General features: G+C 32.7%; 1 protein-coding gene and 1 long non-coding RNA gene across 15 annotated transcripts; both read left to right on the top strand.

Annotated features, from left to right (window-relative positions):
• The first annotated feature begins 32 nt into the window (after positions 1 to 32).
• Positions 33 to 2049, top strand: LOC139886105 (uncharacterized). 5 transcript variants are annotated; one of them, XR_011772270.1, is made up of 4 exons: positions 33 to 92; positions 860 to 1030; positions 1131 to 1175; positions 1861 to 2049. XR_011772270.1 is itself a non-coding variant. In XM_071869850.1 (4 exons), the coding sequence occupies exons 1-4, from the start codon at positions 75 to 77 to the stop codon at positions 2013 to 2015; spliced, it is 342 nt and encodes a 113-aa protein (XP_071725951.1). In that variant the 5' UTR covers positions 39 to 74; the 3' UTR covers positions 2016 to 2049. The 5 variants fall into 5 exon arrangements, 1 of the variants encoding a protein (XP_071725951.1); XM_071869850.1 differs by having other exon boundaries at positions 39 to 92; positions 860 to 983; XR_011772269.1 differs by having other exon boundaries at positions 1131 to 2049.
• A 354-nt stretch (positions 2050 to 2403) lies between these two features.
• LOC139886103 (uncharacterized) lies at positions 2404 to 7490 on the top strand. Of its 10 annotated transcripts, none has more exons than XR_011772260.1 (10): positions 2404 to 2456; positions 2672 to 2768; positions 3059 to 3153; positions 3233 to 3355; positions 3645 to 3811; positions 3927 to 4063; positions 4752 to 4897; positions 4998 to 5290; positions 5702 to 5792; positions 7100 to 7490. It is a non-coding gene; the product is annotated as an uncharacterized lncRNA (long non-coding RNA). The 10 variants fall into 10 exon arrangements; XR_011772261.1 differs by having other exon boundaries at positions 2904 to 3153; XR_011772262.1 differs by adding an exon at positions 2904 to 2971 and having other exon boundaries at positions 2410 to 2768.
• The last annotated feature ends 14371 nt before the right edge of the window (positions 7491 to 21861 follow it).

Genomic DNA, 21861 nt, shown 5'->3' with positions numbered 1-21861 from the left:
TATCCACTTAGCAGGAGGTATCATCTATTTCTATTTTCGTTCTTCATGATTTTAGGGTTTCATACAGTATCATCATGTATCCTCAAATTCTGGTGAGTCACCCTTCGAATTTAGGGCTTATTATGAGAGAGTGAACGACTGATTTCGATATTAGGGTTTTTTTTTTTTTTTTTTTTTTTTTTTTTTTTTTGGAGAATCGTGTTATTCCAGTTCAGCCGTTCTTTTTTGGGGTAATCGACCGAATCATCAATATCTATTTCTGTTCTTCAAGATTTTAGGGTTTTATATAGCATCATTTATGCTCAAATTCTGGTCACTCACCCTTCAAATTTAGGGCTTACTAGGAGAGAGTGATCGACTGATTTCAATATTAGGATCTTTTATGTGGGAGAATCAATCGTTGTTATTCCAGTTCAGGGGGGAAATTGAGTGAATGCGGTTTGAACTCACACTATGTATCATCTATTTCTATTTCTATTTCTATTTTCGTACCTGTCCTGTTTTGTTCATTTTACATCTTTGAATTTAGGGTTCCTTTTTGTCAAATTCAGAAAAGGTGGAGATATTTTTTAAAGTTTTTTCAAATTTAGGGTTTGAACTTTCCTTTTCCTCATATGTTAAAATTCTTTTCTTATGTCATAGTATCTTCAGATGGATTTTTAACTTTATGTTAGTTCTTGATATTTGTATCTTTGAATGAATACCTTAAGTCTATTACTTCAATGGTAAGTTTATGTGAATTCTTGTTATTCATCTCTTTGACTGCTATAACTACAGTGGTAATTATTATAAGCTTATGTTGACTTTTGTTGGCGAACTCTTCTATATCTGACATTGGTACAATCATCTTTTTATGCAGATGTGTTGGTCCGAGTTTGTGATTTTTGGTGGCACGCTTGACACTAGGAGATTCTTTGGTTTAGATAATCATAAAGAGACTTGTTTGTACCCTTTACTGTTTCGAAAGATCATCAGAAAAACAGGTCCTAACCACACATCTCTAATTCTGAATATTTATGATGATGTTCAGGTAATGGATACAACATCCTTGCAAAAAATAAGGTTAATCCTTGAAACCATATGTACAGAAGTCTACAAGTGTTTTATATACATCCAAATTTTGCATGTAGGTTCCAAGTCTTTTGCATTAGCCTCTCAGGTATCTAAAACAGAAGGTAAGGAACCATATGATTTGGTTGATGTTGATGGTAACTATAAAACTGTTGCTAAATACTAAACTTTGTTTGGTTTTTTGTTTATGAGAAGGTAATGTGGATAATTGAGACAACTCATTGACTCTTAGATACTCTAATTTAGCTAGAGATGGTAATATGGGTTGGGTAATGGGTTAAAATCTACACTTTTTCTATTAGATGTAAAGAGTTTGTTAGGAATACTTTCTGTTTTATATATGATAATAAAACATATTACTACAATAATCATGTAGTTCATTTTATTCGATTTAATAGCTCCTTTCATATGCATATTATTATATATTATATTAAGCGACTTCTGACACGTTTCCGATTTGCTTGAACATAACAATTTGACCCTTTGTAAATAATGCATTTCTCGAATCAACACATTCGTAACTAAAACGGTCAACATTATATGTAATCTTGTTACTTGTTGTCTCCATTGTCACCACCCGAATGATTTCCTTTTTTCCCAGTACTATTATTTTGTTCGCATCATGGGTCAGAAAGCGTCTCATGTTCGGTTGCAGGTTTTATATATTCTTAAAATAGTTTGAAATGGTTGAAAGTTGCTTAAAGTGTAATTTCAGTACATAAAAACTTTCTTAATCTTTTTGATCAAATAATGATACTATTAATAAAACGATTTATAATTTGTCATCAGATTGGACACACTTACAATTCGTAAACTATTTGGACAAACATTTCGCAGTCAGCGCAGTTACGCAACACAGTCCGACATGTTATAGCTACTACCAAAAGATAACTTGCCTGACCCACCCATCTTGTCACCTCTACTTATTATCGATGTGGTGGTAAATGCTTATATTATCACCTTACCTCGGGAATTTATTTATTGATTTTCAGGGAGACTTTTAAACCCATGAAATTTTGATTCTATCATTTTCATGGCGTCTCAATATATATATATATACATATATATATATATATATATATATATATATATATATTTTTTTTTTTTTTTTTTTTTTTTTTTTTTACTATTTTTATAAATAAATAAAAAAGGCCGGAGGTCCACTCGGAAGCAATCTCTTTATCCGCCGAATAAAGAGAGGGATGACTTTCTCTACTTTTCTGGGTGGAGAAATGACTTGTTTTTATTCTCGGATAAGGGAAGGATTGTCTACATCTCACCTCCCCCATACACCACTCAAGTGGTATTGGGTACTGTTGTTGTTGTTGTTGTATTCTGCTTTCAAAAGGGATTATAGAAAGCATTCCTGGAGTTTATGTCTTGTTGTAAGTGACTAGCATTTCTATATTTTAATTTATTCAATTTAATGATCAAAAAATGTTATTTAATTCAGGGAACCAAGGTAATAATTCTTCTTTAACCTTTGCAGTTGATTACAGCTGCAATAATCAGTCATTTAATCTTTGCATTGACATATGCTTATTATTATCTGGTCAAGTTATTAGCTTCATACCAGATGTATTTTGTGTTGTGTATTCAGATGTTTGAGCCAAGCGTAGACCTAAAGGAAGAAGCTGTGTTCTAGAAACTGTCTATCTATCGCTGATTTAGACATAAGCTCTGTTTAAATACAACAGGTATTGATTTTGTTTTCTAGTATCTTTAAATCTGTCATTTGTTTTCAGTTTTTTTTTTTTTTTTTTTGGTACTCTGTAAATAATCTTACTTAAATATGGCATGGCTTATTTAACAAATTTATGTAAACTGTGAAGCTTCTCCTTTATCCTGAATCAGATCACTTGGCACAGTTGTCTTGTGTAAGCTTTGTAAAAAACTAAAGGTGGAGCTGATTTGTTACTTTTAGTTGGTGGTAGAAGCATAAATTATTTGACTTTGTAGATATAAAGATTGTACCTTTTTTGTGCAGAAAACGCTTTCAAAATGAGCTCATGTGTACAAATCATTTTTGGACATCTTTAACATGTATAAGAACATAAGGGTATTACAGAAGTCTATCAGGAGGTGAATTTCTGTAAGCTTTTTCCAAATGTTTATTGGTATATACAATTTATCTGGTTTCGTTGTTGATTTGTTTGTGTAGGCTGTTGTACATATTATTTGGCAAAACTCAATTCGTATAATCTAATTGATCCAAGAAATTAAACATTGTTAGTAGTGGAATCATGACTTGTTGATTGAAGTATTTTCTGATCGTAAAATTAGGGTACGTAAAAAGCCCTGTATTTAGTTCTGTTTTATTTATGACATGTTTTTTTTACTGCAGTAATTGTTGTAAGGGTACCCTTTTTTTTGGGTCATTGTTGTAAGTTACTTTGCCTTTTGCTTTTGTATGTTTATCTGCTGTTTATGTTACGATGTGTTTATGAACAATAGCAGTTAGTGCCAATGAACAAAATGCAACGAGTTCGTCTACTGTACGTAGAAAGTGTAACTCATGTTGAGAGTACTGTTACAAGTGCTTTTCCTTCTGACACGTTTTCCATTTCTGCAAGACAAACAGCATTTAAAAACATGCTATGTTACCGCAATCGTATGGGCATTGTTCATGTCCAGCGGTCATCTGCATCCACGTGTACATCTCAGAATCCTTTCGACTTAGGTCCATAAATTTCGGTCTCAAATACCGATTTTGCTTCCACATCTACTGTCTGCCCTTCAGGTATTGGGTTCTTTTATGATTCCCTATCTTATGTGGTCTATTTTTTTTGTCTTCCATTTATGTTGTAGCGTACAGTTTTTATTACTTATTTTTGGTAATTTTGCAACGATAATAGAAGGTGACTGCCATGGGATTGGTTGCTACCCTATGGTTTAAAAGTTCTGTTCAAACAGCTAGAGAATCATGGAAAAAATTGCAAAAAAAAAAACATCGTTTACAAAGATTTTCTACAAAAAGTCTGACATTTTACAGGTGTCAACTGTAATACCTTTATATACAAAGTATCCTGAAAAAATCATATACCATGTTTACCTGTTTAATTACATGCGTACTATAGAAATGTCGCATATGCAGGTTCATACTTAGTTTAAATACCTGAAAAAAATCAATATGACCTACTGGTGTTAAATACCGAAAAGAAACTTCCGCAGATTATTTTGACCTTATTCATACTTAGTTTACTTTATAATACACCTATGTAGCAGATAATCTGACTTATGTTGACTTATTTGACTTCTGTTGACCTGCCACTTATGTTGCCAATGTAGCAAATTGTGCATCTGATACTATGCATATTCTAATTAGAATGTCGATTTCACGAATATTCGGTTTACGGTCACTTATGTTTGGTATGCAAATATTTGAGTTGTGATAACTTATATTTGACTTATGCTGACTTACATTTGGCATGCACCAAATATTTACTTAATGTTGACCTATGCCACTTAACAGATTTTCTATACTTGCTGTTTGACTTATGTTGACCTTATATCTATATTGGCATGATACCTACTTACTTTATTTGAGGATATGCTTAGGTAGCAAACTGTTTGTCTGATAATATGCATAGTGTAATTAGAATGCCATTTAACACTTCAGTGCAAAGATAGCAAACTATTTCAATGCTGATATATATTGACTTTTTTTTTTTTTTTAACAGCATGAGAGATTATCACACCAATTGCTGATATAACACCCTATGATACTTTGAAGAGTATCAGAGATAAGGTTTACCGAATATGGATTGCAAGAAACCCGCCTGATACAACCGCACAAGCTTATTGTTGTATGTTAGTTGATGAGCTGGTAAAAACTAAAACAGTCAATTGCAATAATAATATGATCAGTCAAAAATGCATTCTAAGTGATAGTTTCGTCTATAACCTCTTATTCAAAAAATCTGCAGGCGATGCAATACAAGCGAATATGAGCGCTTATGATATTTGCTACTTTAACCTAAAGTTCGGTCTAGGGAAAGCCTACAGAATCTACAATTTCACGTGCGAACCAGCAGGCCACAACAACGCACATTTGACCATTCAACAACTTTGAAATTCGGCCACATAACCAAGCTCGACCCAATACCTATAACGACATTTCCCGTGCACTTGTTCAGATTCATAACATACTATGAGCTTCCCGAAAGAGCACCAACTTTGCAACTACCACATCAAAGAGGACCTCCCCCACTGCTAATAGGTAAATGATATCTATTCGTTTGCCCATTTTGAATTGTAGCTGTTTCTTTTTCACTTATGCATATTTATTGGTTTGCAGGTACAGACCTGTAATCAACTTGATATTGATACATACTTAGTTTATTAGATAATATACTTATCTAGCAAATACTATGGCTTACTTTACTTGATAAATATACTTATATATCAAATAGTCTGACTTATGTTTAACATTATTTAACCTGAAACCGACTTTCCTTTGACAGCATACCTATGTAACAATTTGCTAAAAATGATTTACGCATAATATATACAGCGAAAATTTCATTTGCAATTAACGAACGAATAAAATAAAATTTTCGGTTTTACTCTCATACATAATTAATTGCAACCATCACAGATAAGTAACTGATATACATACATAAACTCGCAGATTATAACGGAGCACTGAGACACGTCGGAGACATCACACCACCAAGAAACGCAGGCAGAAGGTGCCGTAAAATTGAAATTCAAGATCTAAGGTAACAAAAACACCAACGTATCTTACATTCAAATATATTTTACCACTATCTTAATTACTTCTACTATACTATATCTCTATCTCTATCTCTACTTCTCTACTATATATTAAAATAAACACTAAATGAGCTCATCACAATCTCTAAACGTCAATACTAGCCATCCATTCGAAAGCTACAACTAAATCTAAACCATTAAAAAGGCCATGTAATGATTATGACCTCATAATCTATAAGATTAGCAATGATGAGACTAAAATACCCTTACAATTTGAAAAAAATACTGGAATAAACAAAGAAAAAGGGGGTTCTTTACAAATTGAAATATAGCCGTTTGTAAAATGGTAAACAGCTGGTTTTAGAAAGAAAAAGTACGGTGTTTTAAATCATAAGCCATTTAGTGCCCATTTGGACCCATCTTACCCTTTTGGTCGTTTTAGTTTCAAATTGGGTAAAGCTTCATTTACACACATCTACTATGTTGTACTAAGTGTGTTCCCAGGTTTTGGTGTTTTCAAAAAAGAGTTTTAGATGTATTTTAGTTAAACAATTTATTTTTAAAATATTTAAGGATAGATGCATATTCCCGTTTAGGTGATTTCGAGGTTTTAAAGTTTCCATGATGTTTAGAATATGATATTGGAGTTGTGGGATGATTTTCGGTCACCTGGGTCAGCTGGATAAAAAAACGAGTCGTCAACCCATTTTATGTCATTTTGGGCGAAAAGTGTTAACATTACTCTTTGGCTTACTATGTGGGGGTCGAAAGTTAAAAAGGGTAAAGTTTAGATGAAAGCTAATTATTAAGTTCCGATGAAAGCTAATTATCAAGTTAGAAATTAAGACTACGATGCTGTAAATGCTGTATAAAACTGAACGACAGCGGTCCGCTTTTGGGGACAGTTTCCGTAAACCCATAACTTACAAACCATCACTTCATTTTTGACATATAAATTGTCCACATGGAAGTGTCTTTTTTCCAATATTCATGGCCTTAGAGGTTAAATCAAATTTTATGGGACACGAACCTGATGTAAAGTATATGAGCAGGTGGTATATGAGCAGGTGGTTAAAATGTATATTCAATTTATATTGTGTTATTATGGAACAATATGTGATCTAGGTTAATTGTTTTATCTCTAAGTATATGCATTTGAATCATTGAATATAATGATTTTGTAGCGGTCTGTATTTATACATAAAAAATAGTGTATATTTTTTGGAAGGGCAAAAACTACTATATATATATATATTTTACTTTCATTTCTTCTATAATAGGATCCTCGACTAATCACTACTATCATCCACAGGTGGTTCTCCTGTCGTTGATGTCGCTTTTGCGCCTCGGTTGCTGGTGTTCTCTTTGTTCATATAGAAGCAGCATCGTGGTATCTTCTTCTCTATTCTTCTTTCCCTTTCTGTTAACATATGCAGAATTATTCTTAGCCATGACATGGCAATAGGGTCGGGGTCCGGCTGGTGCACGTAACACGGTGGGGACGAAAATTGGATTTTTTTTTTTCTTTAAAAGCATGTGTAATCTTAGCTATGATGATAGATTTTTAAACATTGTTATCTTTTTCTCTAAATGGCCATTGTTTTGCCACATGGTTCATATTCATGCAAAAGCTTACTTTGATGTCATTTGATTAATTAGAAAATTAGTTCTATAGTTATTGAGATTCTGTCCAGACAATTAAAAAAAAAAATTCGTAGCTGAGTTTTGAGGTGCTATTTGATTTGAAGTATATGAGCAAGGGTAGCAAAGGTTGATTATTCCGTAGTATTCATGTTGCATATACTACAGACCCTCTGTAATTTTTTGATGTTTTTCGTTGGACATAGCTTGAAGGAAAATGATTTTGTGGGAACACATACATGGCCAGAACCAGGTTTTGTTGTTGCTGCTTATGTTACTCACTCGATCGAGTGACTTATCACAATGTTACATTAAAAGATAATGATCATTATGACTTGACTTGTGGTTTTTTTGTGGATTATGTTGGTCCTTATGATCTAGAACAATTCCGTGTTTCTCTCTTTGGAACCCTGCCCATGAGATTATTGGGACTTCCAGTTTCAAGAGAGCGCGATTATTACTTGCTTTTTAGTTTTCTGTTTTTTAGGGGTATTAGATACAAAGTTCAAGTAGTTATTGTCGTATAGGTGATTGTATCATGTTAGCATCTTATGTGGGTAGGGGTGTGCATGGTACGGGAAAAAACCGAAAAAACCGAGAACCATACCGAACCGTACCAGAACTGAACCGGACCGAGGAGTTTCGGTACGGTCCATGGTCCTTAATTTTCATAAATTTCGGTCTTCGGTACGGGACGGACCGAACCCGAAAAAAGGGGAAACGGACCGGACCAAAATATTTACATTTTTAGATCTAATTTGTTCACTTTATCTTGCTCCTTTTTACTAAGCAATAGATGGATTTTAATGCCTATAATTTAAATAATAAACGAGTTTAGTCTTGTTCGTGAATCTTTTAAATAACCCATGGTATAATCTTGTTCACAAATCTTTTTAGCAGACCTATTGATTCGTTTAATAGTCAACGGATCTTATTTTTTTTAACAAAAACGATAATATATAAAAAACTAAGTAGCAGCTGTATTATGATTAAGCTCAACAAAATATGACAACAAATTAATATGCGTACAATATTACAGTTGTACCACGAATGATTACAAAATATATATAATCAATATACATATACATAAAACATAATATGAGTACTCTATGCTCTATATTACACGAATTAACAAACGGATTGAAGTGGGTCAAACAAATTTACATAAGAAATCAGTGGTACGGTTCTTTCCACGAAACCGAACCGAAATTTATGGAACCGAACCGAACCGAAATTATTTGGTACGGTCCTCGGTACGACTTCCTTTAATAATTTGGGACTCGGGACGAAACCGAACCGAACTAGTTTGGGACAGAACTGTACCATGCACAGGCCTATATGTGGGCATGGGACTAAGCTCTCAACATGAGTACTTTTTTTAAGTAACACAATGATGGCACCTTTAATCACATGGCACCTTCTATTTCTTAGCAGGAGCATAGATGGAATGGTCTTTGCTTTAAAGGTAAGGATTCACATAACCGAATTGCATTTGTAAGTAGCATAAATGATCCATTTACTCATGAATATGTTAAATCGAGGAGTTAAACTTTTTCTAATTGGACGGACTGAAAATGATTTTATATTGAATGTGTGCATCGCATCATTCGTTTCCCAACAAAAGTAAATATCGGACTCAAGAGGAAGCTACTAGATTATACATTTTATCATTTGGTCCTCTATTGACAATTACAAAGCTTACCATTGAAAAGGCATTACAGTTTTATCTATTATGAGGTATGTGGTATGGGATGACTATATGTCATGATCGTGTTATGCATACCGTATCTGGTATATTCATGTTGCAGATTAGGAAATGTGTTCGCATTCTTCTGATGGCCTGCAAATTTGTGGCATTTAACCTGAAGTAGTCTAAGGGGTCGTTTGTTTTCATATTGAAGACCTTATTTTATCTTATGTCTGCGGGCGGGCAGACATTTTCATTGAAGACGGTTTGTTTTTTTGAAGACATAAGATAAAATAAGACCTTCAAATGTCTTCAAATTTGAAGCTTTAATATAGAGCTTCTAACTTCTGTAGACATTTTTATCCATTACATCATTCTCTTGTAACTAGTTCTCTCCAACCTTATTATCTTCTATTCCAACTGTTCCCACCAACCCTACTCACTTCCGGCGGCACCTCCAGCGGCGGCACCATCTCCGGCGACATCACTTCCGGCGATGACAGCACTTCCGAAGGCGGTAACTCGAAGTATTTCTTTTGTATCTCCCTTTAAAGTCACTTTTTATTATTTAGGGAAATAGAATTAAACTAGTTGTTTACACTCGCTTCGCGTCGGGTGTTCGGTTTTCAATGTATTTCATTGCGTTTAGTTTAACGATGATGTCATTGAAGCGCAACTCGAGTCGAACTAAAAGGTATAAACCGTCAAAGATTTAAATGTTATTTTAAATTAACAATATAGGTGCCCCTCTGCGGGTGGAGAAAAATATAAAGGAAACCAAAAAAGGAAAAAAAAAAAAAATTTGTTACAACGGGTAGAGAAAAATATAAAGGAAACAATCGGTACTATTCATATTTTTTGCCTAGTAGATATTTGCTGCTGCTAATTATAAAGAAACCATCGGTACCATTCATATTTTTTGTCTAGGAGATATTTGTTGCGGGTGAAGAAAAATATAAAGGAAACCAAAAAAGGAAAAAATGGGAAAAACACTGTTACAAAAAAAAAAATTGCTACAGTACCGTAAATAGTAATGTTCACGTGAATAGTAGTGTTAACGTGAATAGTGGCCGGTGTAAAACCATTGTTGCGAGGTGTACAAGTGATTAAAGCGTGTGAATAGTATTATTCGTAGCTGTTGTCTACAACCATTGTTGCGCGGTGTACAAGTGACTAAAGCGTGTGAATAGTATTATTCTTAGCTGGCTAAAGCGTGTGAATAGTATTATTCTTAGCTGTTGTCTATTACTCCCTCCGTCCCAGATTAATTGTCCCCAGACAAAAAACACACAGTTTTAGGAAATTCCACTAACTTTATTTCTCCACCAATGAAATATCTTCTCTCTCCAGATCCACCAATGAAATATCTCCTTTCCTTTCTATTTATGGAAGTAGACAATTAATTTGGGACATCCCAAAATGAAATACTGGACAATAATTTAGGGACGGAGGGAGTAGTATATATGGTAATGGTAATTATGAGCAGTGGGTATACTAGAAAATTGCAATCGATGATCTTAGGCTAATTTGTAAATTAACCGTTAAACCCATTACCTGCTCATCTCCAATCACAATCACATCAACAAATCGTTTGCTATAAAATAGAACGAAAACGAGTATGAAATGCGTTAGATCTGGATGTAGTGGGAAGATAGTTTATGGGTGTGTGAAGGTAAGAGAGTGAAAGGTAGGTGGTTAATAGGTGAGTTAAGTGAAAGAGAAGTAAAATACGGAGTAATAGTTTTACACTTTATTTTTGCACATGTATAGAGAAAACTAGTCCGGACCGGTCCGCGCGTTGCGGCGGGGACTTTCGGCCTGCGTATTCATATTTAACGTAGCGTTGTGTATTTACAGAGGGGAACACAACCCATGTGTTAAACGTCGTTTTAGATGTCGTTGTGTTAAGCGTTTTTTAAAAGTATCCGTTTCGAACATAGTTAGTTTTGTTTTGTTGGTTAAATTTTTTCGAGTGTAACGGTGCTGTCGGAAAAATTTAACTCTCGACGAACAGAAAGATACGGGTTGTCGTTGTGTTTAGCGTTTTTAAAAAGTGTCCGTTTTAGACGTGGTTAGTTTCGTTTTGTTCATAAAATTATTTCGAGTCTAACGCTGCAGTCGAAAAAATTTAACTCGTGGCGAGCGAGAAGATACGGGTTGTCGTTGTGTTTAGCGTTTTCTTGAGAAGTGTCCGTTTCGCGTATAGTTAGTCCTGTTGGGTTCATAAGATTTTTTCGAGCTGAACGGTTGTCTCTGAAAATATTAACTCGCACCGAGCGAGAAGATAGGGCCCGCTATAAATTCGGGTGTAATTATTTTTTTTTATTTTAATAAAATTATATAGTTACACTTTTTACCCCTGAAAAAGTGTAAATTTGAGGGGTCTCCGTGTAAATATGATCGAAGTTAAGGGACCGTTTGTAATGTGAACGCGAACTTAAAACGATAATCCAATATGACTGAAACGACGACATTTTCCTTCACTTTTAGTTTGTAAGGGTTAAGGGACCATTTGTAATGTGAACGCGAACTTAAAACGATAATCCAATATGACTGAAACGACGACATTTTCCTTCACTTTTAGTTTGTAAGGGTTAATGATTTCTTTTAACTTTCAACAGTGAAGTGAAATAGTGATTAGTGATATGGTATTGATTGTAATGTGAAATACTTGCTAAAAACATCAAGATTGTGCTTTTTAATCTATGGAGTAACTTTTTTTTTTTTTTGGTAAACACTTAAAATGAATATATCAAAATAAATTTTGCAGACATAAAAACAAACAGTCTTCAAACTTCGGCTTACAGACCTTCAGGTCACATCTTCTCTAAAGACATGGTTCGCAGATTTTCAGACAAAAACATCTTAAAAAACAAACAGCACCTAATTTTTGGGATTATAAGTAGTTGAATCTTGTGGGGTTCATTTTAATCCGTCTTGCACGATTGATATAGGGTCAGTTAGTTGTTAGTAATTCTCAAATAATTGTTGCTGGAATTTTGAGGAAATTTCTGATTGTATGCACTTATCTTATACTAAGGCCACTTGCAATGGAACCACTACCACCACCGTTACCCATCGCCACCGTGTCACCACCATCACCAGCAAATCGCCACTGGCTCCGCCAGTGGCTGCTGCAACGGCTGTAACGAATGAAAAGTGGGCCCCACATCGAATTTTTGTTGTTTTTTCTTTTTCTTTTTTCCTACCCAATTCATATACATATATACACCATTCACAACCCAAATCCAAAACAAAAAACACTTATCTTAGTTATCTACACTTAAAACGAACAGCAGACTATCACCGTCATTGATGACTTAAAACGGCGCTATCACCGTCGTTGATGACTTCGTGAAAAGAAGTACTGCGAAGTGAGGGGGTGATTGGCAAAAGGGTTATTGCAAAGTTAAATAAAGGGATGATGGGAATAGGGTTATTGTTAATTGAATCAATTAACAAGTTATAGTTCTTGTGAATGAAAAGAAGTGTGATGTGTGAAGAAGAAATGTAAAATGGATTATTTTTATACAGTAATTTTTATCTTTTTCTTTATTTTAATTCAAACTCTTACACAAAAATAACATGGTAGGTCACAATTTCCATGTAATGTTTTTAATAATATAATGTTTTTATTTTATTTAATAAAATGTTATTTGTATTTATTTATTGTATTTAAATAATAATTTTAAATTGGTTAAAGTTTGAAATAGAGTGTATGATAGTGAGTGTTTAGTGAAAGGAATGTGAAAGGAATGTTAAAGGGTTTGTGCTGATGTGGCGCTGATGTGGCAGGTAAAATGATAGTGAAAGAGTTGTACAATAACAAGTGGCCTAATATATTGTTCTATAGCAGGTGTACTCATGTACGTATAGAAGTTTGATACTCCGTAACATTTAAGTCAAACTTACATATCAAAATTGGAGTTGACAACATGGAAAAGAAACCCAAGTTCTGTTTGATTTAAGTTTTTATCTTTTATATTTTCTTCTCACTGTTGCAAAATATTAATTGAAAATATCACAATAATTATCTAATTTTTCCGAAGGTTATATTGTTGGTGTATAATTTTAGTTAGGTCTCTATTTATTTTTTGTTTGTTTTTAATCTCTGGTGCCTTATAAATCAAGAAAAATGATAAAACATATTTATATAAAATGTCATGTATCAATATTTAAATATTGGAGCATATTTATATAGTGTAGTGGTTTAAACGTTAAAAAATAGAAGACATCAATACATAGACAATCTGATCATGTTTAAAAATAGAAAACATCAATATATAGACAATTTGATCATGTTATATCATATATACATTGACATTATTACATATGTTCATAAAAAAAAATATAGACAATTTGATCATGTTGTATCATATATACATAAACATTGTTCTATATGTTCTGTCGTCAAGTTATCAATATTTAATCTTTAACATTTGAAAAATAGTTATAATTATTTAATCTTTAACATTTGGAAAATTATGGTACATAACCATACCAATCGAGGTATAATTATTTATCTATCGAGTAATGTTTTATGCTTTCCCCCGTAAATTTGCGGTCTATTTGATTGTATTCTAACTGTGAAATATAATTTCTTGCAACTAATTAAATTGAGAATAACATATTTGAATTGACCTATAAAATAAATCCGTAAATTTAACAAGTCTTAAACTTGCGTTATGAGAATTGGTGGAATGCGCCCTTCAAATATTCTCAATTCGTGCAGACCGATCTTCTGCCGAGTTCCTTCCTCCGTAGTCAAATGTGATGATACGTTTTGGTGATGTTACCTAGCAGTGATGATTTCGAGGGCTCTTAATGACTAAACGTGGGTTCTCCGTTTTCCTTTAGAATGAAAGTTGCTATGGTTCGCCCCTTGTGTTTTCTGCTCCTCCGCTTCAATCCGCCTTCTTCGGATAGCCGGAGTCCGAAGTTGATTCACGATTTCAATGTCAGCTCCAGGTTTAGGGCGGCATCACTGCTGAAAATATTGTAGCAATGTTCTAAATATCTTTGATTGTACTAACATTGATACTAAAATAATCATTATTTAGTCTTTTCTTATGTTTCACACTTTGCAGTTACTCTTGAACCACAGCGAATTGTCACAAAATCAAACCGAACAAATAGAATCATTGAAATTAGCTACTATCCAAAAGGAGGTCAAAACTACCAATGTCGTGGATAACTTGAAAAAAGATCTATCCTACACATTTGTTAAAAAGTCGTTTGTTTACAAAGAGATCATGTTGATATGTTCAATTTGAAATGTCCCGTTCATATTGATTATAAACGTTTCATATTAATTGATTTCTTTGTGAGGTTTTGACCTCTATATGAGACGTTTTTCAAAGACTGCATTCGTTTTTAAAACAAACCATAACCTTTATTTTATTGACAAGGTTAAAAGGACACCACCTAGATTATCAAGAATTGATAATCTAAAAATATCACACTTACACACGACCAATACATATTGGTTTACAATATTAATATGTTACAACAAAGTAAATCTCAAATGCAGTTTTAAACATTATTATACAAGCATGCTGACACCAAATCTTGTCCATATTTTAGCATGCAACATCGGAAGCTCTTAATAATCACCTGAGAATAAACATGCTTTAAACGTCAACAAAAATGTTGGTGAGTTATAGGTTTAACCTATATATATATCAAATCGTAATAATAGACCACAAGATTTCATCTTTCAATAACATACAATCTGTATAAAAATCATTCATATGTTGAACACTTGGTAACCGACATTAACAAAATGCATATAGAATATCCCCAAAACAGAAATCCATCTGTATTAATAACTCGAAGTACTAAAGCATACCATTTTCCAGTATGGGGGGAGTTAGTGCCCGTACATCTACCTTTAGGATTCGCGTCAATTAGGGTGTCTGTTCCCTAATTCTTAGGCTACCAAGCTAAAAGGGTGATATTCAGTATTCATAATCCAACATAAAATGTAATTTCAAGTACTTGTGTCTATTTTGTAAAACCTTTATAAAACTACATGTATTCTCATCCCAAAAATATTAGATTTAAAAGTGGGACTATAACTCACTTTCACAGATTTTTCCTTCATCGAAAATAAGACTTGGCCACTGGTCGATTCACGAACCTATAACAATATGTACATATACATCAAAGTATGATCGAAATATATTCACAACATTTTTATTACGTTTTAATGATTTAAGTTTATTAAGTCAGCTGTCCTCGTTAGTAACCTACAACTAGTTGTCCACAGTTAGATGTACAGAAATAAATCAATATATATTATCTTGAATAAATCCACGACCCAGTGTATACACGTCTCAGGCTAGATCAAAACTCAAAGTATATATATTTTTGGAATCAACCTCAACCCTGTATAGCTAACTCAAGCATTACTGCATATAGAGTGTCTATGGTTGATCCAAATAATATATATACATGGGTCGATATGATATGTCAAAACATTGTATACATGTCTATGGTATCCCAAGATTACATAATATATTAGAATATATGTATAATACAATATAAGTTAGCTAGTATATGATTAATTTAGATTTGTTACCAATTTTCACGTAGTTATAACAAGCAAAATTATCCAATCTTGTTTTACCCATAACTTCTTCGTTTTAAATCCGTTTTGAGTGATTCAAGTTGCTATGGTTTCATATTGAACTTAAGTTTATGAATCTAAACAGAAAAAGTATAAGTTTTTAGTCAAAAATACAGGTTACAAGTCAATATTAAAAGAGGTAGTCATTTCAGTCGAAAGAACGACTCCTTGATGACCATTTTGAAAGACATACTTTCACTTTGAGTTTAACCATGATTTTTGGATATAGTTTAATGTTCATAAGAAAAATTATTTTCCCAGAAGAACAACTTTTAAATCAAAGTTTATCATAGTTTTTAATTAACTAACCCGAAACAGCCCGCGGTGTTACTACGACGACGTATGTCCGGTTTTACGGTGTTTTTCGTGTTTTCAGGTTTTAAATCATTAAGTTAGCATATCATATAGATATATAACATATGTATAGTTGATTTTAAAATTCAAGTTAGAAGGATTAACTTTTGTTTGCGAACAAGTTTAGAATTAACTAAACTATGTTCTAGTGATTACAAGTTTAAACCTTAGAATAAGATTGTTTTATATATACGAATCGTGTGATGTTATGAACATCATTACTACCTCAACTTTTGTGGATAAACCTACTGAAAATGAGAAAAATAGATCTAGCTTCAAAAGATCCTTGGATGGCTTGAAAGTTCTTTGTGACGACCCGAAAATTTCCGACCAAATTTAAACTTTAATCTTTATATTATTCCGACACGATAAGCAAAGTTTGTTAAGTTAAATCTCAAGAATTTTAAACTGTGTTCATACATTCATTATAATCTCGACCAAATTCCGATGATTCACGAACCGTTATATATAAATAGATATGTATATGTATATATATATATTATAACTTGAGAATATTAATAAAGTATTAAACGTATAATACCTTACACGAACGTATTTGTTTCAATATGATTTTCGACGAAATTAAAAAAATATATATTAAATAATTGAATTATCAGAAACATTGAATTATGATTACAAGTCTCTGTTGAGAGGTCCACTATGATTTGAGAAAATCTATTCCTCTTAACGATATTCAGAATAATTTGTAAAGCTATTTATAAATAAAAACAAAAAGTGTCATTTACGAAAGTTAGACAAAAGTTAGTGGAGAATTGGTTTCCATAATATTCTATTAATTTAATTTCAAAAGTACAAAAAACGTTTTCAGTTTAAAAAGAACTTTATTATTAAAACGTATATATCTTTTATAAATATCTAGAACTACTTTTGACAACTCATTACTTAACCAGTATGATAAAGATAATGATATTTATATTTTATTTTATTTTATTAAATATATATAATGATTTAAATTAATATTATATATACTTATACGCGTATTATACGTATATAGTTTTATACTTTTACTATACTTTAACTTTACCTTTACTTTACTTTTATTTTACTTTAACTTTAATAATTCATACTTTAATAATTCACTTTAATAATTCATACTTTAATAATTCACTTTAATAATTCACTTTAATAATTCACTTTAATAATTCATACTTTAATAATTCACTTTAATAATTCACTTTAATAATTCACTTTAATAATTCATACTTTAATAATTCACTTTAATAATTCATACTTTAATAATTCACTTTAATAATTCATACTTTAATAATTCACTTTAATAATTCAAAAATCTATTATAAATAGAATTCAATATGTTTTATTATTTGATAGAAACTTGAAAATATATTTCTCTAAACTCTCTTAATCGAATTACATATATATATTTTCTTTATATTATTTCAAGATATTATTAGTATACATAAAATATTACGACGGAGTGATGTCCGAGTGATTTCAAAATAGTTTTTTTGAATGAGTCAAAGCTACGGAAATTATGAGTTATAGCTATGGAGGTGATAGGTATGGCTCATGGGTATGCTCGTGAGGTCAATCTAGTGTTTATCATCTCCGTTGCGTCTACGTACTTTCCTGCAATATTGAATCTCAATATTGATACGTTCGTGAATCCGAGTCCAACCTTGCACTTGTTAAATGACGTTATATGTATTTTTACTACGAAATACAGTATTGTGAGTTTCATTTGCTCCCTTTTTAATTGCTTTTGCAATATATATTTTTGGGCTGAGAATACAAGCGCTGTTTTATAAATGTTTTACGAAATAGGCACAAGTACTAAAACTAATTCTACGTGGGTTTAAACCAGAAATATACCCTTAGCTTGGTAACATTAAACTACTTGTCTATGTACGGTAGGCGCGAATCCTAAAGATAGATCTATTGGGCCTGACAAACCCCATCCTGACTATGGGAGGCTTTAGTACTTCGAGGTTATTTTAAACACACCTGATCTGGTGTACTTCAGAGGGTAAAACATGAACGTTAAGGCTTGTTACCGGGTGCCTACAACTTATAGAATACTTTTATACACTTGTGAGTGTACATATATTTATAAACGGAAATTTTGTGGTCTATTAATATATTGAAATGATTGTTATGTTAAACCTATGAACTCATCAACCTTTTGGTTGACACTTTAAAGCATGTTTATTCTCAGGTAATAAAGAAATCTTCCGCTGTGCATTAGCTCATTTTAAGGATATTACTTGGAGTCATTCATGGCATATTTTGAAAGACGTTGCATTCGAGTCATTGAGTTCATCAAGATTATTATTAAGCCAATTATAGTTGGATGTATTATGAAATGGTGTGCGTGCCGTCAACTTTCGTTGTAAAGAAAGTTTGTCTTTTAAAAACTAATGCAATGTTTGTAAAATGTATCATATAGAGGTCAAATACCTTGCGATGTAATCAACTATTGTGAATCATTTATAATGTATATGAACGGGTTATTTCAGTTGGTATCAGAGCGGTGGTTTTAGCGAACCAGGTCTGCATTAGTGTGTCTAACTGATAGTCGTTAGGATGCATTAGTGAGTTTGGACTTCGACCGTGTCTGCATGTCAAAAGTTTTGCTCATCATTTTTGTCGAAAATTATCTGCTTATCATTCTTAGTCTAGACACATCTTATTGCATTGATTGCATGAATAGTGTATAGACAAAATTCATATCTTAGCGTATCTGCTAATTCATATCTTAGCATATCTGTTACTGTAAACTTTGCCTGACATATTCCGTAAATTCCTCCGTAATCTACGAAACCTTTTGCTCTATATAATTAGAATACCACTCGATAGCCGAAAAATCATTTCATATCGAAAAATTCTTTATTCAATCGTAGAAAATGGAATTCGTCATTAGTTCAAGTCCCTCGGATTCCGAAATGGAATCCCACTCAAGTTCCGAAAGCAGTGTGACCGAATGGATCAACCAATTAGTCATCATCTATTCTGGATGAATTGGGGATGGGTTCGTAGCCTCCTTAATCATTGGAGACAAGAAGAAGGTGATCCCTTCCATCCACCACATTGCCCTCTTGGCGAAGAACCTGAAGCACTTACCGGCGAACCTATTCGAAACACCATTTTCTCTCTCATTTCCAGATTATCTCGTCATGATTATATACTACACCAAATTCTAGATCTTATTTATCCACTCGTTCGAACCGACAATCACCCCGATGTAATAGAAGAAGTCAACGAGCTTCGCGCTCGGGTAGTGGCTTCGGAGAATATGGTGCAAAGGTTACAAACACCAGCAGCAGCACCAGCAACATAACCAGTACCACCATCAACAACATCAACAGTATCATTACCACCACCAACAACAACCGCATCGCAAACCTCAACTTCACAATCTGTCCCATGAGCATTGACGTCATACGCCCTGTAGATACTAAGGAATACCACAACGATGAAGTATTGATTCATAACTTCATTGGGAAAACATTCTACGACGATTATGTAATTTCTAAAGTTTAGAAATTATCTATCCTAGCCTTAACCATAAATCAAGCGAGTTTAATTTAATATTAACTCATTAAATCTATATTACATCTGAAGAAATATACACATATATTTCCATAAAGACTGTAATAAAATTCTTTTGTACAAAATATTAATTGTGACATTTTTTTAACGGGTAGGTAATACCCGAGAGATATATAAATTCACAATTAATATGTTACATTCTTCGAATCTGATTCAGCAAATCATCCATTATACTCCCTACTTTCACAACAATATACATTCTTTTATAGAAATCAAAACAACCATACTCATTCAAAAATCTAATTATATATTCTGATTTTGAAATCGCCGAATTCAATTCAAGTTATAACCGGTATCATCACTCTTAGATTCTTACATCTTTCAAAGCTATACTTTAACTTCAAAACTGTGTTAGAACATCGTATCTATATTAACGATTATAATCTGTGTTCAAGCCCTTCGAAATATCTGAAGACACTTCAAATAATGAACAATCGAGATGATGATCCAACCACATGTTATCCACAGTTACGTACCTGAAAAACTCTTGAAACCAAAGTCATAATTTAACATGTATCCATGTCAGACCTTTTGGCATTTACTAGCTAAAATAACTTTTCAATCCCTTCTAAAAATAGACGGTTTTGTCACAGCTTCAGCAAACCAACTTTAATTGTTCAATCGAATAAGCCTTATTATAATGATTACCTCTTCATCAATATTACCGGGGAACCTTTCATATCTCGCCACATTAGCAGTAAACTTATTAATAACTTCATTGATCTTTGACTTTCCAAAAAATCTTTATATTTATCAAAACCCCATCATTTACTCATCTGCATCTTGTAACGAGAATTACCATACGAATCATCGGAAATTAGCAATCAGTATTTTGAAATCTCGCAGCATGTCTACGCCAACAATTATACGTGTCTATCTTCTGGACTTATATTCTTTGAATGTGACGTTTCTGAAAAACACCCTAAACTGCGAACTAGTTCTCAAAATACTGATGAAGCAGCAAAAACTATGAACGACCTTAACAGTAAAAAGTTTGATGATAAAGAGTAGTGTGTTGGAAAAGCTCAGAAAAAGAGAATATTTGGTACTGAAAAATACGGATTGAGCAAACCATGAAGAATGCTGTGGATAAATCACAAGGACGAAATCTACCTTCAAAGAATCCAAATGATTCCGTGTCTGCTGAAGTCATTATCGAATACCTTGCTCCTGACTCTAAACCCTTACGGACAATATTCTTCATCATCCTCTGATATTAGAAATTTTAAGATATCATCGTATCTTTCATTATAAATATCCTCCATATTTCTGAAGATATTTCCATAATTATTCTTATCTAAAATCATTTACCTCTTCGTGCTGTCTGTATTACATCATAAAAGAAACTATTTTAGTTTCTAAATTCAGAAACTTTCGAATTTAAAATAGGAATATTTTTGAAGTAGTGTTGGGAACTGAAGCATGAACTACTATAATATAATGACACTTGATCAACGTGATTATATTACAGTAAGTCATGCTGAGTTTCTAAATGGAACGTGATGATTCATAGATCATAACGTCATCATGTGCTATGTTACACGACTCTTGTATTCTCTTTAACCTCTAAAATATCAAGAAAATATTTCTTGATGATTTGGCCTTTTTCGAGGTATTATAGTAATTTGACAAGTCAAGATCGTGCCATTACAATTTCCTTCTTAGAACATTAACAATGTTCATTCTGAAATTCATATATGTGAATTCTGGACCATTACAAGCGGTGCTTAATCGCAAGAAGAAGAAACGAAAGGACAAAACTCCGAAATAGAAATTGGGGTATAAATCGCAGCAAATAAAAGAGAGCATTAATTGGGGATGACAATGATTATAGAAGAAGCAAGGACTTTGAAATATAAGGGAAGATATAAAACCCAACAACAACCCAGAAATCACAAACCGTATATATATATATGCATATAGCAATATAAAGACACGGGAGAACTAAAAACACTATAAAACCAAGAGTATAGTAGAAGTAAATAGATTCTTCCGGAGGCAGATGAAAAAGAAGAGCGATAGATATGAAAGTGAGGAGTATATCAAGAATCAGCACTGAATGAAGCATATTGACAAATACTTTAAAATATGAGTTGAGAAGGTGTGAATTGTAAGAAAACAAATGAGGTGGATTTATAGTGAAATATCCGACAGAGAAATCAAAATGGATTATCGC

Source organism: Rutidosis leptorrhynchoides, chromosome 1, assembly GCF_046630445.1.
Source record: "Rutidosis leptorrhynchoides isolate AG116_Rl617_1_P2 chromosome 1, CSIRO_AGI_Rlap_v1, whole genome shotgun sequence".
NCBI classification, from domain to species: domain Eukaryota; kingdom Viridiplantae; phylum Streptophyta; class Magnoliopsida; order Asterales; family Asteraceae; genus Rutidosis; species Rutidosis leptorrhynchoides.
The sequence above is the reverse complement of the archived record's forward strand: the minus strand, read 5'-3'. Positions and strand labels throughout refer to the sequence as shown.

Excerpts from the sequence above, each read along its gene's own strand:
- LOC139886105 (XM_071869850.1), top strand. Across the intron at positions 984-1,130 it reads AAAGATCATCAGAAAAACAG|GTTCCAAGTCTTTTGCATTA; the intron begins GTCCTAACCACA and ends TTTTGCATGTAG. Across the intron at positions 1,176-1,860 it reads TCAGGTATCTAAAACAGAAG|ATTGGACACACTTACAATTC; the intron begins GTAAGGAACCAT and ends ATTTGTCATCAG.